Source organism: Xenopus laevis, chromosome 7L, assembly GCF_017654675.1.
Source record: "Xenopus laevis strain J_2021 chromosome 7L, Xenopus_laevis_v10.1, whole genome shotgun sequence".
Classification (NCBI taxonomy): domain Eukaryota; kingdom Metazoa; phylum Chordata; class Amphibia; order Anura; family Pipidae; genus Xenopus; species Xenopus laevis.
The window spans coordinates 43848411-43869244 of record NC_054383.1 but is presented as its reverse complement, the minus strand read 5'-3'; the positions used below and the strand labels follow the sequence as shown (position 1 = coordinate 43869244).

The window sequence follows — 20834 nt, the reverse complement described above, 5'->3', positions numbered from 1 at the left end:
ATAAAATGTATAATTAAACCATAGAATTCTTAATGAATCAGATGAAAATTGAGCATAGGACTGGCCAGATATGGGATGACTTTGACGTAGTTGGCCAGCTTAAATATATTGCAATATATGGACAAACAATCCCTGTTTTGTTTAAAGGGTAAGGCATTTTTCAGTAGCAGTATGCACAAAATGTCTCTGTCTTAAATATATTGATAATGGGTTGAGTGCTGAGGAATCTTGTATTTGTCTATATGTATTTTGTGGTCACACCCTCATTGCACCCCCGCCTAATGTTTTTAAAAACTAGTGGTGAGCACAACTTTCCCTTGTTTGTTATATATATATATATATATATATATATATATATATATATATATACACACACACACACAATCCAAAGGGCTACCAACACTCTCGACAAAATCAATTTGTATGCCTGAGTGCAGAAACTTCAATATTTACGTCATACTTCACGAAGAATCTGCACTCTCAGGACTTATAAAATAAAATAATCATTTATTAACAGAACTTCAATCTTAGGTTTCGGCCCTATCAAAGGCCTTTCTCAAAGTGATTATTTTATTTTATAAGATACAAAAAGGAAAAATTGTGAGAGCACTCCATGGCTTAATAAAAATGTACTAAAATACATTGGAAGTGCTACTGATCTGGCCAAATTAACTACAGACATAGACAAAAAGAAGAAAAATTGATCAATGCACATTCCCTGGTCCCCTGTCATATCAGTAATCTATGCAGATGCATGTATTTACAAAGACAGGGGGTTTTTTAGTTACAAAATTATGATCATAAGATTGATAAGCCACCATACCACGTCAAGGTAAAACCCATATGGCGGTGCCTAACTATTTACCTCTGGTCATAATTTCAAATGCTAAAGCCTCCCGGCATAAGAGCATTACCTGAAAAATAAGGTCTCCCAACCTGGGCATTGGTTTTCATCATAGGGCTTAGTCCTCCCCCGCCATTAGCTTTCAAAGGGGAGAGATAACCTAGACCCCAGCATTGGTTCAATGAGATTAATCCTCCCCCGCTTGCGGCTTTTAAGAGAGAGAAACTGCCCAGACCAACACCCATTTCCAAAGGCATTGTTCCACCATTTAAAGAGACAGCTGTGGGGGTGCTACAACCACCTGGAAGCCTGGCCTGCAGTCCTGAGAGTGCGGATTCTTCACGAAGTATGATATATATATCATATATATATATTGACAAAGGTTTCAAGGAAGACCGAAAAGTTGGAATAATAAATAAACGTTATCTTTTTCACCATATTTTAAAGTTCTGTGAGTGCCTTGCTTTACATATATGTGTGTATATGTGAATATATATATATATATATATATATATATATATATATATATAGACAAATACAAGAGTCCTCTGCACCCCTCACAGCCTCATTGCACCCCCGCCTAATGGTTTTAAAAAATAGTGGTGAGTACAACTTTCCCTTGTTTGTTATATATATATATATATATATATTATATATATTAGGTCATAATGAGGGAATGGAGGCCATAAAAAAAAACAATAGTAGAAGTACAACTGTGCAGTAAATAACACCTTCCTAGCTTCTACTGTCTCTCACAATACAGGACACAAAAGACAGTTATCTTCAATGTAAATACAGGTATGGGATTCATTATCCAACCCTAATCACAGCAGTAAGTCAAATGGCAATACGCAAACCAATCCGAGGTGATATCTGATACTGTGAAATAAATATAGACAACTTAGATATGCATAGATATGGAGGTTACATAAACACATAGAAAAACTATTTATCACACAATCTATTTTGTTGTTACATATTGTATTGTGCTGGTTCCATGTAAATCTTTGCTATGTATCTAATAAAAATAGCAATAATGTTGGATTTTACTTGACCGCTAGACATTATACAGTGTAAAATGAGTATTATGCATATGAGTATTATGCATATAATGAGCATATGCATATATCTTAAGGCAAGCAATGCAGTTAAAGACGTCTTTATTAATACGTTATTCACATCTCACTCAAGGAAACATGGGAAAAGACAAGCAAATGACTCCTTGATGTCCCTGTGGCCAAGTATACATAAAGAACATCTGGTTTATTAGCACAGATACAGCCTACATATTCATAGCCATAACTACAAATGTCCAGACAGCCTGTTTCCATTAGTTAGATATGATACATCAATGCAATACTAATTTAAGATTGTCCAAGATAAAATGTTCCTCATAATGGTTGGACAAACTCTGAAAAGTCAAAGTGTGGGTTGTCCTTGCCATGACACTGGCTTTAAAAAATGGCATTCTGCCATAAAAAGAGCACGGAAACTGTTCCCTTTTACAATGGTGCCCATACAAATATTTTGTTTTACTTGCATGTAGACAACGTGTACAGATTAACAGAGGGCTGTAATCGAGGAAACACAAGCAGTCTGAAGGTAGGTTCAGCTAATTTGCATTCATCTGCACAGCTCCTTAGAGGGCAAGTCAACCCCAAAATAAAAATAAAAATAAATTCTATGCAACTTTGCAATATACATTTGTAAAAAATGTTCAGGGATTTTAAAGTTATTTGTAAAAAAAACAATTGCTATTGAAAGTAGCATTTACTTAATCCTGGTTGTTCCTTTTTAAACAATGTTTAAACGAAGTCTTAGGGGCAAATTTACTAAATTGCAAAGTGACGGTCGCTAGCGTAACTTCGCTAGCGGAGATAGACTCTAGCGGTACTTCGCTCCCTAATGCCTGGCGAATTTGCGCTCTGGCAAATGGACGTAACTATGCAAATTCACTGAAATGTGTATTTTACTGAACGTTACCTCTTGCACCAGACTTGCCTTCGCTACCTCAGACCAGGCGAAGTGCAATAGAGTAGATAGGACTTCCTCAAAAAATAGTTGAAAATTTTTGTAAGTCCCAAAAAACGCTAGCGTCTTTTCCTTTTTTCAGGGTGATAGGCTGAAAAGGAGCATACATTTTTTTTGGAGTAACCAGCTTCCCCCCAACATTTCCTAACATATGGCACATAAACTATACACTGGGCTCATGTGTAGGGCAATACAACAAGTTTATTTTATTTTATTAAGGTTCCCCAGGCTTGTGTAGTGTAATGTATTTGCTGCAACATATACGTCCATTCAACTTTAACTTCCCGCCATATGCAAATTAGGCAACGCTAGCGCAACTACGCTTGGCGCAGTAACGCTAGTACAACTTCTCGCCAGCGTTTGGCGCCCTGGACGCAACTTAGGATATTAGTGAATTAGTGTTGTCCTGGCGAAAATCTATGCCTGGTGAAGTGTTGCGCTGTGAGCGAAGCTGTCGCTGGCGAATTTTTGGAGGTTAGTGAATTTACCCCTTAGTTCCCCAGCAAAGACAGGTCTGTTAATCAATTTGTCTTACATTGGGCCAGATAACGTGATAAACAGTGAGATAAGTTTTTCTGCATTGAATTGCATCTCACCCATGAATTTTCACATGATAAACCCGTATCTCACTGAATTGAATCTGGCCTTTTGTATCAACAGTCTCAGCCATCAGAGCAGAGAATAGAAAGGGACAGACAAAGACTGCTTTCAATAGCAATACATATACAAATAACTGAACTTAAAAAAAACATAGACAATTTGTAAGGAATGTATATTGCAAAGTTGCTTAGAATTATGTTTTCTTTTATTAGACACATTTGTATGTCTTTTAAGGAAAAACAGAGATGTTTGTATTGGTTCTGACTGTAGAGTGGTAAACATAACTAGATAGCTTCCTGGAATTAAGAATTCTGCAACCAGAGTGCAGTGGCCAGAGTCCCTAATGTGCCTGGTATAGTGCCTGCATACCTCCCTATGTTTGATTTAAGTACAAAGATACCCAGAGTTGGTGCACCCATCTGACTGGTTGCTATAGTTAACAAGGTGAGGGCAAAATTTAGACCAGGAGTCAGCAACCTTTACTATCAAAAGAGCCATTTTGCCGCCCTCTTCCACTTAAGAAAAATAGTCTGGAGCCGCAAAACATAACACAGCTTATAATCTTTTAAAAGTTTTAACCTTTTTTTTTTAATTGTAACTGTTACAACAATAGAATACAACAAACAGAAGTACAATGTGTTTAATGTGACTTCTGTTTCTGAAGCTCCATGCTGAGCTTCCCTCTCTTGTCTTGAGTGTGTGACTGCATTAAGGACCATGATGAATCATCTTGCTGTGGCTTGGTCTTGCCAGTCACTCCTGGGATGTCTATACAGCCCTCGCATCTGCTGGCAGCTTATTGAGTGTGCGACCGCGGCAAGTTAACCGTTTGCTTACCGCGGCCGCACACTGAAGAAGCCTCCATCAAGTGCGAGGGCTTTATAGACAACATGACAGCCAAAGCCACAAGACTGAGCCGCAGCAAGCAGGATGAAGAGCCGCATGAGTCTCCAGAGCCGCGGGTTGCCTACCCCTGTTTTAGACACTATAAGCCTAACATAAGTGTTACACATGGGGGGTCTCTAGGACCCAGCGTCCTACGGGCAGCCAAGCCTGAAATCCGGGCCTGGAAATGGTTGGACATTGAAACAAGTATTTCATCAAACATGTCCATACCAGCTACTATGGTTGCCTGCTAAAAATAGACTGAAAGACTCAAACATACTGCCTACAACCAAAAACCATCCTATCAACATTGGACACATTTAACAAAAAAGGGAGGATAGGATAATTTCCCTCCCCCAACTCCTATTGCCAACATAAAATATCTGCTTCAGGATCTCGACAGAGACAGAGTTGGATACAGAAAGGAATCAGTTTTATTTCTGACCTCTATTAAATAAATGTATACAGAACAGTTGCAGAACTACAAGAAATTTTTTGATTACCAAGGAAGGAGCACTGCATCTTAGACTCAAACACTTTCTCAGTAGAATACTTCCTACTTATAAAACATTACACCAGAGAACTAGAATAGAGCATCTTTGTATTAATATTCTTTTTAATGCAACTTAGTATGTCTCTGATTTCCAAATGCACCCCTCTGTTCTATTGTCCTGAGTGTCAAACTCAGAAAAATGCAACGTATTGTGTTAAAAGAAACACAATAAAACACAAATGTTATAAAAAAAGTTTTTTTTTGTGATGTTCCAAGATCCAACTGCACGTTGTTAACAAGGTCAATGCACTATGCTGCACACATGGAGGTAGCCAAGGGGGCACTTACAGGGGCATATGTTTAGTTCCATATAACTGTTCTGCATTGGATTTTATTTTTTACTTTTTTTTATATATATTTTGTTCTACTATATTTTAGTGAGATTTTGGCATTACGCTATTCCCTTATTACCATTCGACTTCCCTTTTTATGCCTGTGTCTAAAGCAGAAAGTAGAATTGGTTAAGAATGTTTTTTTATTTGTTCAAGCCTTGTATTAGAAAGCATTCATACATTGGAAAAAAGTCTATTATATCTGCAGACAACCCTTAAAATAAAAACTTACAGGTAATATCCACTATATACAGTCAATAGAATAAAAAGGGGTTTAGGAACATCCTTACAAATAACATTTTACTGTGCAGTAGCTGTCAGAATTTAGCTTTATTAGTTGACTCATAAAACAGTACTGTGTTTTACTGTCAACCATTTTTCTTTTATTATGCTGACATTCTCATCGTGTAGTTTGTGAAATCCAAAGCCTAAAACTGCCCTGCGGTGCTAGTGAGATTCTGTTTATAACAAAGTTGTGGCATCTGTGAAGAAGAGTGTAGTAGAATAGTGATCAGTAACACCAACATGAAAATATTTATTTGCAATTAAATAAAATGTATTGTTGCACTGCATGGCTGCAGGGGGACATCCCCACCTACCTGGCGTTTGTGCCAAGCACCTTGGCTCCCAGTCCAGTTATTCAAGATAGAGATTTACAAACCTCCAACATCTGAAAGATATGTAGTAAAGTAGTGAATGCTGGGCTGCAGATAAAAAAAACACAGGTTTGACTACCTGCTACCTTTTTGCAGCCCAACTACTTTTCCATGTTTAACTCCATTAGGCTGAGGGGCGGGCACACAGGGTGCTGGCTCCACTGCTCTCAGCCTGTGTTTTTTGCAGCCTGAGAGATGCAGATCTCCATTGCAGCTCCGTTGATCTGCACTGAAAAGTACAGCTTCTGCTTGCGTGCACATACACAGAGTGGAGCAATGGTCGGCCTGAAAAAGCAAAATCAGGCATTTTCGGCGCGACTTCTGCTTTTGCCTGCATGTAAGCAGAAGCTGCACTTTTTGTTGCAGATCTACAGAGCTGGGGAAGGGAGCGGATCTGTAAGGTCATACAGGCAGTAGATTAAACTGTAAATTCCATTGGGGACGGATCTGATGTATAATCTTAGTAAAGTGATACAGTGATACAGAATATGTTGAAGTTGGTTTTGGAGAACAGGCCCGGATTGGCAATCTGTGGATTTTGGCAAGTACCAGAGGTGCTGCTGTAAGATACCATAGAGATGCGCTATTTATTGGACCTGCGGCTTTTTGGCCTTCTGTGTACCTGTGACAGTGGCCTAATTACCTTTGAGGCACGCATTACAGGAGACATGATGGTGAAGCAGGTGAAACAGCACGCTCTTGTCTGGAGAAGATCACGCACACTTACGGAGGGAGCCCAGGTGTACATCCAGCACCCGGCCAGCCAGTAATAGTTATGCCACTGGCACCTGAAAAGCCACTGGTAGGGAACCAGTGGAAACCAAACACATATACCCTATAGCGCTATGTTAGGGGTTCACTTGTTAAATCAAATAAGCCAACCCGCAGTAATAGTGTGTTGTTAAATGCTAAATAGCTATATATAGGCAGGGGCCATTCCCATTCAATGGCCCGGGTGCATTCAGCCCCGGACCGAGAACTTGTAAACCAGAGCTGTTACACCTCCCCTTCAATGTGAAACACAATGCTGCTTTATTCGTTAAAAGATCTTACCCGGTCGGCGAGGTGACCCATGTTCCCCCCTCCTGAGTCTGTCACTAAGAAGAACGTATCCACCTTACACATCGATCCGTATGCGGCGCAAAAAAAATAGTCCAAAGAATCGCTTGATTCAAACAGTTATCGTAGGTAAAAAATATTACTTTATTAGAAACATCTTAATGCTAAGAACAGCATCCGAGCGACTTTGGGCGCTGTTCTTAGCATTAAGATGTTTCTAATGAAGTAATATTTTTTACCTACAATAACCGTTTGAATCAGCGATTCTTTGGACCCTTGAGTGCGCCGCCAAACGGATCGATGTGACCAGTGGAAACCATGTGAATATGGGAAGAACATACAAACTCTATGAAGAAAGCATATAATGTTGTATTTAGAACTAAACATAGGACCCCAGTGCTGCAAGGCAGTAGCAGGAAATACTGTACCCCATGCATTAAAACAGTGTGATTTTAAAAAAAAGAACTGGGCTGGAAGTGAGGAAGCAGAAGATGGCTGCTAAGTGGAGGTGTGTCAAATCAATAAAGGGTACTGTCATACAAAGAAGTTTCCTCACAAGGCAAATCTCCCTGTGTGCTAGTGCCTTAATGGAGCAGAAAGGAAGCAGAGCTGCTTAGTGAATGTGACTAAAGGGTCTCAGCTATACTATTTACCATTTCAAATGATTTAGAGTGGCAACTTGTCGGAAGACATATATGAACATTCTCAGTGTCTTCAGAATAAATGTTCTATTTTGGACCTTAATTGACATCTAGTTGTACCTCAGTTGGAAAATGAATTTAACCTTTGTTTTCCTAGTATGTAGGGGTAGTTTATTGGTACATGGTGCTTTGTCCTTCAGAAACCAGTTGAAATGGACCTAAGTGAATACATATCACACAGAATTTCACTGATATTACCTGCTGCCTTAAAGGCTGCCAGTTTACATTAGTTCATTATTTCAGGATCTGTTGGGACATCATAGATGCTTTCAAAAAGTCTAAAAGATTCTTTTAGTTTGCATATGACACCACATACATCACAAAGGCAGAACAAATGATTATTAACCAAGCACACAACAAAAATTGATTTATAATTGATTGCTTTTTATGATGAGGTAAGTAAGATGCTGGACAGCGGGGGGCAGTAAGGATCGGGTAAGGAGGGTGGTTGTAAATGGTACATTCTCTACTTGGACTAAGGTTCTTAGTGGGGTCCCTCAGGGCTCGGTATTGGGTCCACTTTTATTTAACTTGTTCATTAATGACTTAGGGGAGGGTATTGTAAGTAATTTATCAGTGTTTGCAGATGACACAAAACTATCCAGCCCAATTAATTCCATCCATGATGTGGCATCCTTGCAACACGATCTTGACAAACTGGCAATCTGGGCAGCTAAGTGGCAAATGAGATTCAATGTTGATAAATGTAAAGTCATGCACCTGGGATGTAAAAATACCCAAGCCACTTATACCCTTAATGGGACTGCATTAGGCAAATCCATTATGGAAAAGGACCTTGGAGTCCTTGTAGATGATAAACTTGGCTGTAGCAAGCAATGCCAGTCGGCAGCATCAAGGGCAAATAAGGTCTTGAGCTGTATTAAAAGGGGCATAGAGTCACGGGAGGAGAGGGTCATTCTTCCACTGTATAGAGCACTTGTAAGGCCCCATCTAGAATATGATGTACAGTTTTGGTCTCCATCACTCAAACAGGACATTATTGTATTAGAGAGGGTACAGAGAAGGGCAACTAAGCTGGTAAAAGGTATGGGAAATCTTAGCTATGAGGAAAGACTGGCCAAATTGGGGTTGTTCACGCTGGAGAAGAGGTGCTTAAGGGGAGATATGATAACTATGTATAAATATATAAGGGGATAATATAATAATCTCTCTAATGCTTTATTTACCAGTAGGTCTTTCCAGCTGACACAAGGTCACCCATTCCGATTAGAAGAAAAGAGGTTCCTCCTAAATATTCGGAAGATGTGGAATTCTCTCCCTGAATTAGTTGTACAGGCTGATACATTAGATAGCTTTAAGAAGGGGTTGGATTGCTTTTTAGCAAGTGAGGGAATACAGGGTTATGGGAGATAGCTCATAGTACAAGTTGCTCCAGGGACTAGGCCATTTTGGAGTCAGGAAGGAATTATTTTCCCCCTCTGAGGCAAATTGGAGAGGCTTTAGATGGGTTTTTTGCCTTCCTCTAGATCAACTGGCAGTTAGGCAGATTATTAAAAAAAAACTAAAAGGTTGAACTTGATGGACGTGTGTCTTTTTTCAATCTTACTTACTATGTTACCATTTCACGAATTTTGCAAGGAATTTGCTAATTTTTTGTCAAATCGAAAAGGGACAAATTCACCCATCGCTACTACTACTAAAAACTAGGGATGCACCGAATCCAGGTTTTCGTTTTCGGGATTCGGCCTTTTTCAGCAGGATTCGGATTCGGCCGAATCCTTCTAACCGGCCGAACCGAATCCGAATTTGCATATGCAAATTAGGGGTGGGGAGGGAAATAGCGTGACTTTTTGTCAGAAAACAAGGAAGTAAAAAATGTTTTCCCCTTCCGTCCCTAATTTGCATATGCAAATTAGGGTTCGGATTCGGTTCGGTATTCGGCCGAATCTTTCACCAAGGATTCGGCCGAATCCAAAAAAGTGGATTCGATGCATCCCTACTAAAAACATGAAGGCTTTGTGACCCATACTTTATTGCTAATTTGGGTAATCTGTTTAATGCAATTGAAATCCTTACACCCATTGTTACTTACTCTACTAAGGGTTGGTTCAACTTTAAGTTAACTCTTAGTATGTAATTTTTATCAACTTGTCTGTCTCAATTTTTATTTTTTATAGTTTATTAATTATTTATTTGCTTTTTTGCATTTAAATGGGAGTCAATGGGAGCCAGCAACCAAAAAAAAAACATTCTTATACTTTTTTTATAACCACATATTTACCTTGTTTAATCTTTATATTTAATTCACAATATTTAGGTGGGTCATGGAGATCCAAGCTAAATAGCACAGGGACTCATCCTTGAGTCCCAACACACAGGTAAAGAATCCTTTGCTTTAAGTAAGCCTTAGGAGGAAGGGCACTGAATTCCCGAAATACTGGCACAATCCATGTTACTACACTAACAAATAAGCACAGCATTTTGTTTTGCAAACCCCGAGCACAGCACTGCCCAAGAGTCTGACTCTCTGACCCCCTGTTCCTATCAATAATAGTAATTATGACAGTACCGGTGGCAAGCTCTACATTGTCCTCAGGCCTAGCATTACCTCTCGACCTGACTCTCTAGCATGCTCTAAGAGGGGCTACACCTTATGATTGGGTTATCTAGGGAGGTTTCCAAACAAGCGGATATTGACCCTATATGGCAACTTTGTACTGTTACTGGGCTAATACTGAGGGCCAAACAATCACATCATAATAGGTGGCAATGCAGGCTATCAATAAGCTGATGCAGACCTCATCATGATGGTATTTTGAAACCTGTCTGATGATGATTTTTGGTCTGATATTTATTGAATAGACCACCTGACAGGGCCCATACAAGTGCAGATAAATTACCAACTCGGATTGAAGGGGCCAAAGGGGGTTTACATATGTCTGTGAATGGCCACTTTTACAAATAAGCCTGGCATTGTTCTATTTTGTAAAAAAAATCCTCACCCTTAGCCCCACTATAGTTACATGTCTCATTCCCTAACATGCTGGTCCTATCAATGGCAGGAAAAACAACATCACTTACAAATAGCCTAGGAAAATGTATGAACAGGGAAAACAGGTATTGGTCTGGCCTTTACGTATTCCATTAAGTAAATCAAACAATTGTAAAATGAAGAAAGATACCAGGGGGATACCAGGAGGACAGAGCTGAATGTGTGCAGGGTATGAAAAATCAGAATGGAAGGATATAATAAAGAAAGGATATAATAACGAAAGAAAAAAAGCAGAAGAAATGGTTGAGTGATTGTGGAGAACAGAAGAAGGGATGTGAAACTAAAGGGAGAATGTCAGAACAGAAGAGAAGAATTGGTGTGAGAGTGAAGAGGTATATAGGAAGGGAGAGCAAAAGGGTGAGAGGGTAAAAGGTGAAATAAGAAGTGCGTAAGCAAGAGGAAAATAAGCTAACCTATGGAAAAAAGTAAAGAAAACGTCACTGAAGAAGAACATAAAAGGGAGATGCATTTATTGAAACTCAGTATTTTTCTTTAAATCAGTTGCATGATGCATTTTGTCAATCCTTCGATCATCCGCCTTAGATCCAGTGTGGTAGCTTATTAACTCTATAGCATGATGTTTGACCCTGCTGATACTTAATGCTATCTCTGTGCAACCAATAAAATGCCAAAAGGAAACAAAAAGTGTTATCATAATCAGTGTAACATGGCAGACACGCATGTTTCTGACGCATTGCCCCTGCCTTAAATGCTGCATTTTGGGAAAAAAAAAAACCTGCTGATTTGTGTCCAACAATTTTGCAACATGCACCATGCTTAAAAATGAGGTTATAGATTCTTTTTCCTTTCCAGACTGTAAAGTAATAACAATAATGACCACTAATATTTTCTCCTACACAGACATTTATGTGTGTAAAATGAAATTAGGTAAAATAATATACCATTTTGCAACAATTACATCATGTGACTTTTCGTCATAAACCAAGGAAGTAAAAAATATATATGCAAATTAGGATTCAGGTTCGGTTCTTGGCTGAATCTTTCATGAAGAATTCAGGGATTCGGCTGAATCACAAATAATGGAGTCGGTGCATCCCTAATGTGGTTGTTTCGGGAATTATGCAATGCCCTGTACAATAGGGCACTGATACAACATCACTGTTAAGAATTTGTACAGTATTTATGCTTTTTAATACTGCAGGGGCATTAGCAACACTTATTACATGTTAATAAGACAGTGTTATAAAAATCTTACCTTTGTATTTATACCTGAAAACAATGTGTAGTTATGAGATGTGTTGGGAAAAGTATTTATCTTACATGATGAAAAACTTTTGCTAACTTTGGTGCTCAATTAGGGTAATGAATATTCCTTTACACATGTGTGCCTCCTTCCAAAAGCAAAAGCATCAGCCCTGTGAATCTTTATAGCTGTCATTCTATATACACTTACCACTAAGCATTCTGTCACAGATCCTATCTAGTATCACTGCAGTGCAAAAGTGAGGTATATAAAGCTAAGCTGTTGAAGTCAGAAAGATTCTCTACTAAGAGAAAACCAAAACACGATCATTTTAAAATATATAATTTTATGAAAGCTTGCACAGAATTCTGCACAGAACTGGTTTATTGTGCATATAAAAGTAAAAGGGGATTTAGAAAGGGGTGACAACCTCCCTTAAAAGCAAAAAATACTAGTATTAGTCGGCACCTTCTACGTTAGCTTTAAACCTGGAAAAAAAAAGTGAAGTTAATCATGCACTTAATGTGCATTAAAGTAATAATGACAGTGTTTACTGAAAAAGCATATTCTGTTTAGCTCTGGTTGAAATTGATTTTGTGTGCCTTTAGCCTATCAAAGTCAAGTATCACCCCCAGAGCAGTGTATGTGTCTAAAATGCACTGTGCATCCACCCAAACATGCTTATATGTGTGCCAGCTGCCATCACAGGAGAGCGGAGATTGGTCAGCGTGTATGAAAAAAAGCTATCATCAAATCAGAAATTGAAAAGCAGAATATGCCTTTTCCCCTGAAGCTGTTGGTATTACTTATTTTCCCTTAAGTACAGCGAGTGCAAATACAGCACACAGGTATGGGAACCATTTTTCGAAAACCCGTAATCCAGAAAGCTTTACGGAAAGTCTGTCTCCCATAAACTCAATTTTATCTTAATTTTTCAGTGATTTACCTTTTCTTTGTAATAATAAAACAGTACCTTGTACTTGTTCCCAGCTAAGATGTAATTAATCCTTACTGGAAGCAAAACCAGCCTGTTGGGTTTATTTAATATTTACATGATTTTTCTAGAAGACTTAAGGTATAAAGATCCATTATGGAAAGATCAATTATCCGGAAAACCCCAGGTCCCGAGCATTCTGGTTAACAGGTCCCATACCTGTATTAGTACAACAAATGTAGCCTTTTTCCTATCCAGAAAATGTAAAAAAAAAAAAAGAGAAGGGAGAGAGGGACAAGGTAAGTAACATATAATGGGCTAAATATTCTTCAGCACAGCTTGAGAATACAGAAATCCTGAGCTAGCTTAAGGATACACATTACAAAGATGTAATAACAGAAAAAGTGTATGCAGTTTATATTGTGTGTCAAAGTATTTTGAAGGATGAATGGTGAACTGTAGACCAATCATAAACAAGTTTTATTATGTACCGAGCTGAAAAAAGAAACGTGACTGGCATGTTTGGAAACAGAAGCACGTATTTCAAAGGTTTTTTTGCGTTTCTATTGGTGTACTTCTAATTCAGGATAAAATAAGGAAATAACTACAACATTTACCCAGTGAATTAGACAAAAAGACACAAAATGTAAGAACGTGACTCAACTGGTTTAAATAACGTCATGGTCTATTTTTTTTTTGAAAAATCCATTACTACAAATCTAAAACAAGATTTTTCAACTTTTTGTTTTAACACTAAGGCTAAAATAACAAGAAATGAAAAGAGAAAACTAGGGGAACAACATCCTTGAAGAAAAACGGTTGGTGACGAGAAGGGATATATTTCCTTTTTTTTTTGGGTTCTATAAAAATGTAAAGGGGTGCTGGCTTGTTAAAGAAAGAGAAGGCATTCACAATGAGGATCGTAAAACCCACACATACTTCCTCTGCCCTCCTCCACCCACTGGAAATAAAAATCAAAAGTTGTCCTCAAACCACAAAACTTCAAGCAAGGTTCACGCCTCCACACTCATTACAAGAAAACACCAGATCTATATCTTCAACTCCTTTTGTTACTGCTTCATAACCATTCTGGGTCTGCAAAGCTGCTGTAGAAACTTCGCTCTCTACTTTGTGTCTAGCTTAGCCATTTCTTGCACATAGATGCCAATGCTTTCGCTGTCAAATAACAGGAAATAAATGTTCTTCACAGTGGAAGAGCTGGAAGCTGCAAAGTGGCTGGAGATGGCGCGCAAGATGACTTGAGCTGCAGCCTGTTTGGGGAAGCCATTTCTGTTTATTTTCACAATAAAGAAAAGAAAATGTGTTAAAGACTATGGTATAAAGGTAAAGTATATACTAAACAAGATATAACGCTCTGAAATATTTATCAAGTATTCCTTATATTTAAATACAGGGAATTTCTGAGAGGCATGGCTTCTGCAGTTTAGTTTAATAAGGGTAGGACTACATGGACGTTTTCATCGTGATCCGATGCAATGCGGATCAACACTGCGACTTCATCCGACATTTCTATCTCTTACTTTATTTCCGTCGCATGCCTTTTGTAGCAGTGTGTCGGATCACACCGAAAACATCCGTGTAGTCCTAACCTAATACTTAGACCTCCAACAATAACAACTAAATGAATATCTAGGTATAATTTCTAATGTATCTGCTATGCCTCAGCTAAAATCTGCATGCTAATACAGTCATTACTTTAGATTCTCTCCTAAGTAATAATTTATACTTGTTCACTTAAAATAATGTCAGCTAAGGATAGCTAAGATGTAACATGCATCTACAATATCTAAAAGGCTAAAAGCAATGATACTATATATACAATTATTCTGCTGGAAAACACTGCAGTCTATGTGTCATCCATTAGATTATGAGGTCTACCAAGCAAGGTGTCTTAAATCTCTATGGCAATGTTATGATATTGTTAATATGTTTTATCTTTGTCTCCCTCATTCAAAACCATGGATTAAAAAAAAACCTTTACAGTTGTTAATAACTTATAAATAGATACATCTATTGTTTTTTGTCCATTTAAATATTCAGTAATTGTGGACTACTGCCTAGGTGCTAATCTTCCCAGTACCTGGCCACCGGCTCTACTGGGAACTGTGGGCCAGGGAATTAGGTGCCCAATATCTCCCAAATGATAAAGAATCAAGAAATGCTATGAAAGTGTTTCATCACAACCAGACAAAAATGTTTGTCTGGCTGACCGACTGTTTGTACTAGACACAATAATACAGTTTATTTAGCTCGGTTAAAAGCAAGGAAACAACATACCGGCCACTAGGGAAAGAAGGAAATGCCACAGATTTAAGTTTCTTGTCCTCAGCGACAGATAAACAGTTCTTTATAGTTTTTTCCAGCTGTTCTTCACACTTGTCTGAACCCCACTGTGGGATGTGGCAGTGGATGACAAACTTGGCGGCTAATCCGTTGGCTTGGCTAAGAGCAGCTAAAGAACAATAATGAATGACATTAAATTTAAACAGTACATCATAGATATAAAAGAGATATAGGCTCAAGATGAATGATGCCACTCAACCCCAGAAGTAGTTTAGAAGAATAAGGGGCCCATTCATTAAGTTCGAGTGAAGGAATAGAAGAAAAAAAACTTTGAATTTCGAAGTGTTTTTTTGGCTACTTCGACCATCGAATGGGCTCCTTCGACTACGAATCGAACGATTCGAACTTCGATAGTCTTTAAGAAAAAACTTCGACCCCCTAGTTCGCCACCTAAAAGCTACCGAACTCAATGTTAGCCTATGGGGAAGGTCCCCATAGGCTTGGCTAACTTTTTTTGGTCGAAGGATAATCCTTCGATCGTCGGATTAAAATCCTTCGATTCGAGCGATTTGCGCAAAATCCTTCGACTTCGATATTCGAAGTCGAAGGATTTTCATTCCCCAGTCGAATATCGAGGGTTAATTAACCCTCGATATTCGACCCTTGATGAATTTGCCCCTAAGAGTAAGGAATAAACGCTTTAAATATAAATGTCTGTACAAATACTGCAATAAAATGCAATACATGGAAATTATATATGATTGCAGAGCAAGATGGCTGTTTCATTATAAAGTTAAAGAGATCTCTTCTTCAGAGCAGAGATTATCATAATCTTGAAGGCTTCATGTACTATCATCCATAGCTGCATTGTTATAATAGGGAAATTGTACCCCTAAATATAGCAGATCTCTATAGATGTACAGTATATGACATAAAACAAACCATATTTACAACAATGTTTCAAATTTTTGTTTTTATTTTATTGAATTTAATTTTTAAAGAGAACAGAAACACGCCAGATTACATCAGCCAATGAATAGATTTGTATGTTTTAATCCAATACTCTTCCTGTAACAGGAAGAGCCTGCAATTTTACCTGTGAGATGATCAATGAGTAACACACAAAACATCACATAGCAAGTTATTTACTTAACCTTTTTTTTGGAGATATATTATACCCCGATTCTGCAAAAAGCCTGAAGCCAAAAATCCGCCATCTCAGACCTATATAAATCAATGGAAGAGGCACCTATTCCAATTTGAAGATATTGTGGTTTGAGCTGGCTTTAGCTCGATTATCCGGCGCAAAAATCCCAAAAAAATCAAACAATTCGGGGGAAAAAGAAAATCAGACGATTTGGTTTTTCATTTGATTTTATCAGTTTTTTCCCCCCAATCCGATTGATTTGATTTTTTAAATAAATAAAAAAGGTCAAATTGGTCATGGGAGTTTGGTTGTGGGTTTTTTAATTAAATAATGATTGATTCGTAGTTTAGTAAACAACCCCCAAAATGTGCAAAATATGTGATAAAACACGTAAAGGGGCAATATTTACTGATATGTATACCGTATGCTACGTTGATAAGATTTTTTGATAGGTCACTTATAAGGATAAAAGTATTGTTTACATCTTAGAATATATGGGTCTCTTTTACATGTCAAAATAAACTGAAGTAGGACATAGAGTAAAATGTGTGTCTCTTTGATGAATACAGCACTGCCTGTGTTCATGGGTTCTTCATTAGACATGGGCTGCAGATGGAATGTAGGAGTCCCCTGTTCCACCTCCAATGGAACAGGGAATGCTGTCAGGTGCGGGATACAGCAGGGCCCTGTACTTACTGCCTGCCCTATGGTATAAATACAGGGCTCTATTGTGCCCTGTAAAAAATCCAGTGTGAGACACAGGCTGCAAAGAAATGCCCTGCCACAAGTGCTGAGTAAGGGATACGAGGACGCAGCAAGTAAATTCATAAATGACCATACTAAGAGGTGAATTTAAAGGGGTTATTTACTAAAATCTGAATTTATCTATTTTTTTTATTATTAAATAAAGCTTGACCAAACTCCCATCCACAATTTTGCAATTAAATTGATTAAATCAGAACGTGAAAATACTCAATAAAAATCGAGAGAAAACCCAAATCCTATGTTTTTTCTGACTTTACTTCCAAATCGTTCGATTTTTTCGGGTTATTGACAGGAAACCCAGAATTTTTCAGATTATAGGGCTAAACCCAGCACAAATCACAATATCGTCAAATTGGGATAGGGACATCTGAGAGGGCTGTTTTTAGGATGCAGGCTTTTCGCAGCATGGGAATATAATAAATCTCAAAAAATTCAAGTTTTTTTTTCAAAAAAATGTTTAGAATATTGTTTTGCTGGCTGCCTTACGTTGTTACGTTTATAGATATTTAAAAACATTGAAATAGTGCAGGCACCACTAATATATAGGGCAGCAAATAAGCCATCATCTTAATTTAGCACCAGTTTTCCTGCCATTCAGTTCCTTTTGTCTCCTTAGGGAAGCCAACCCCAATATTTTCTGCTGCAATTGTGAGGGACAAACTTTTTGCTGGAATTCTGGGGGGAAATGCTGCATGGGGCAAAAAAACATGACAACAGTCGCTTTGCACTATGCACTGCATTTGTAAATGAACCTTATACCATACGCAATCAAAGGCACAAAGTTTGATTGGGTGCAGTAACCCATAGCATCCAGTAAGCTGTTTGGGCTACAGGAGACCAGTAAATGCTGCATGCTGATCATTGCCCATTGCTAATTCTAACTTGTTTAGTTCCTGGGAAGTGATTTGTCTGTTTGTATTCCGGTTTTGACTCCTGCCTGTCTGACTCTTCTGAATTCTGCCAATCCTGACCTTTGCCTGCCTGACAATTCTGTGAACTCTGCCTGTAATGACCCGCTCTGCCTGATTATTCTTCAAATCTGCCTGTACCGACCCCGGCCTGCCTTACTGCGCTTTATCGTTTAAACCTGGTGTTGCTTTCCATCCTAAACCTTGGAAACGAGCGTGCCCCTTTGCTCGCACTTGCTTTGCTCCTTTGAAAATGAAGACCTGGCAACATCTGAGTAGCGGAAGTATCCTCACGAGGCCAAAGGTGGCTGCTACAGGCAGAAGATTGAGCTGTGACCAGGGAGCCTAGCACTTGTTCTGAATTTAGGGAGCCGTACATGACAATCACATAACCACCTTAGATTCTTTAACACTTTCCCTGCAGAAAACCTTTGATCTCACTGTGCTGTTTGCTGTCAGACAGCCAGAACCGTTTTATTAAAATATTTCCTTTATTATAGCAGTTACCAGTTATCCATTTATTTTGCTTGTTCTGATGTATAAATTATATTAACATTATTTAGCCATTAGACCTGTATGCACAGTACAGTTATTGGGAGCTGATACACATATAATATAAACATTATATCAAATAGAATAGCTGCACACAGATAACTTATGGAGAGTTCTGCTAATTGCCGATACCTTGTAAAAATCATTAGTTTCAAACAAAAATGTATCTTTATTTTGACTGATTTGCCAAAACATAACTCTACCTCCAGTCAGTTCCAGGGGTCCATGGGATTTTCGGAGCTCCTTTACAGCCTCTAGAAACTCTTTTCCTCCAGCTTTTTCCAAGGCATTTCCTGTGGAGAACAAAAAAAACATCATGAGAATAGGTTTAGCTAAAGTGTTATTAGACTATCCATAAGACTTGTCAATTAATTGCAAATGCAAAGTCAGTTCAAATAAATATGATCCTGGCTAGTGCATTGCTGAGTATAGAATATATTTCTGGGTATGGAATGTCTAGGAATGTTGAAAGTGACCAGTTTCAGTTATATAGTTAATCTGGGTTGAAGGAAGACATCATTTGATCAGTTCAACAAATCCAAATATGTATATATAATACAAGGTTAGGTATATTGCCTTGTGGTGATGAACAAGGTTTTTTTAGATCACGCAACACCCTGATGAATACCAAAACAGATATCTTGTCCTGCATCTATGCCTGAAACTGTAGTTAAGAACCGGCCATAACTGAGATTTTAAATGATGAGTATAAGTATGTATGATAATGTGTTTACTCACCTATATCCTCTTTAAGGTCAATTTCAGCAGAGGTTGGATGGATGATGCCTTCCACTTTCATTGAACCTATATGTGCCAGGTCACTCTGAGTTAAGGACAACTGCACAAAAGTAAAGCCAGCTCAGTGAAAAAAAATCATTATACAATTCAAGTTAATGTAATGTAAATGACTGAAGGTTTGTAATTATGCATGGAATATATACACATTGCTGGAACCCTCCAAATTTAACCTATATGACTACATGCTGGCAGTGACCTTGTACCTCCTGGAAGAGCCGCTGGTATATAAATTCTTATCATTTAAAACAGTGCCAAATGTCAAAACTTAGACAAATCAACAAAAGAGACTTGTAAGCAACATTACAAACTGGGGTAAAATAACGACTTTTTAACATCATGTTGAAATTATTTAACGTTTAGTGTTTTTAAGAAGCCATTTAAATGCAGCAAAAAATTGATAAACGGTGGTTCTAGCAGTAACAGTTCAAGTTTCCAAACTGTATGGCTCAATGGGAAGGATGCAAATATATGACACTAATAAAGTCAGTAACTATTTAATGCTTTCTTTACCTTTAAAATTCTATTATTTTTTATTTCAGAACAAAAGGTCAAAATAAATTAATGCAATGTAAAAACAAATATTACATTGTTTTCATTTCTAGAAATGTATTGGCATCTTTACTGAATCAATATCAATAGTGTCTATAACCATGTTATTCTTTTTATCTAACAGTAGCGGCAGGTTTTGCAGCTGTTGGGAAGATGCATTATAAAGCCCCCAAAGGCTACTATATGAAAATGCTTACAAGCTCACTTGTGTGTTCTTGCTATTTTGAAAAAAACATGATTGTGGAAGAAAACTCTCACATGAGGAAAAAAATAAAAATCACAAAAAAGAGTTAAAGAGCTCTCTTGCGTTTATTTACATCACATAATCCAAATCTGTACCTCGCAGGGTAATAAATCATCCCCCAAATATCAAAGTTAAGCTTTACGTTTCTGTTCTTCTGTAGAATATTACAGAAGAACAAAAAAAATTTAGTCTGAATTTAGCTGAAATAGTTTTAGCGTACCAAGCACATCTACAACATCTTACAATAAGATAGGTCTGTAGTTGCTTATTTTACTGTGATAATGGTTCCAAGGCTTAAATGTGTATCATTTCAATATCCGTGAATTATGCTTACCTTTTGTCCAACCATTAGACTCTTAGATGAAAGAATAGTAAATGCATCTCCAGGCCCATCATCAGAGGTTGAACTGGATGCCACTTCTTTTCCATCTGCCAGTTTGTCCTTTAAAGATATCACAGAATTATAACATTTAAATTATAAAGTTTGTCTAGTTTAGTCCTGGTCTTAAAGGCCAATGCCTCCATTCTATTCAACCATTTAAACTGTAAGCTCTTCGAAGCAGCCCCCCCTTGCCTACAGTGTCTCATATTACAAGGCACTTAATCTTTGAGTACTTATACTGTACTGCATGCGCTTTTGTATACTATAAGATTAGTGCTGCATATTCTTCTAGTGCTTTACAAATAAAGTGATCCATACATAAATACAAAAGATGTACATACAAAAGTTGTGCCATATAGACTTTTATGGAAAA

At 37.8% G+C, this 20834-nt stretch overlaps 1 protein-coding gene across 2 annotated transcripts in view; it reads right to left on the bottom strand.

The window, feature by feature from the left end:
* Nucleotides 1-13269: 13269 nt before the first annotated feature.
* The window catches only part of macroh2a2.L (macroH2A.2 histone L homeolog), a 47875-nt gene continuing 40310 nt past the window's right edge, over nucleotides 13270-20834 (bottom strand). Inside the window, exons 5-9 of one of the 2 annotated variants that reach the window (XM_041568382.1) lie at nucleotides 20414-20521; nucleotides 19227-19326; nucleotides 18692-18781; nucleotides 15111-15285; nucleotides 13270-14102 (exon numbers count right to left, since the gene is read on the bottom strand). In XM_041568382.1, coding sequence (XP_041424316.1) covers nucleotides 13937-14102; nucleotides 15111-15285; nucleotides 18692-18781; nucleotides 19227-19326; nucleotides 20414-20521 — 639 coding nt within the window. In that variant the 3' untranslated portion in view covers nucleotides 13270-13936. 2 annotated transcript variants of the gene reach the window in all.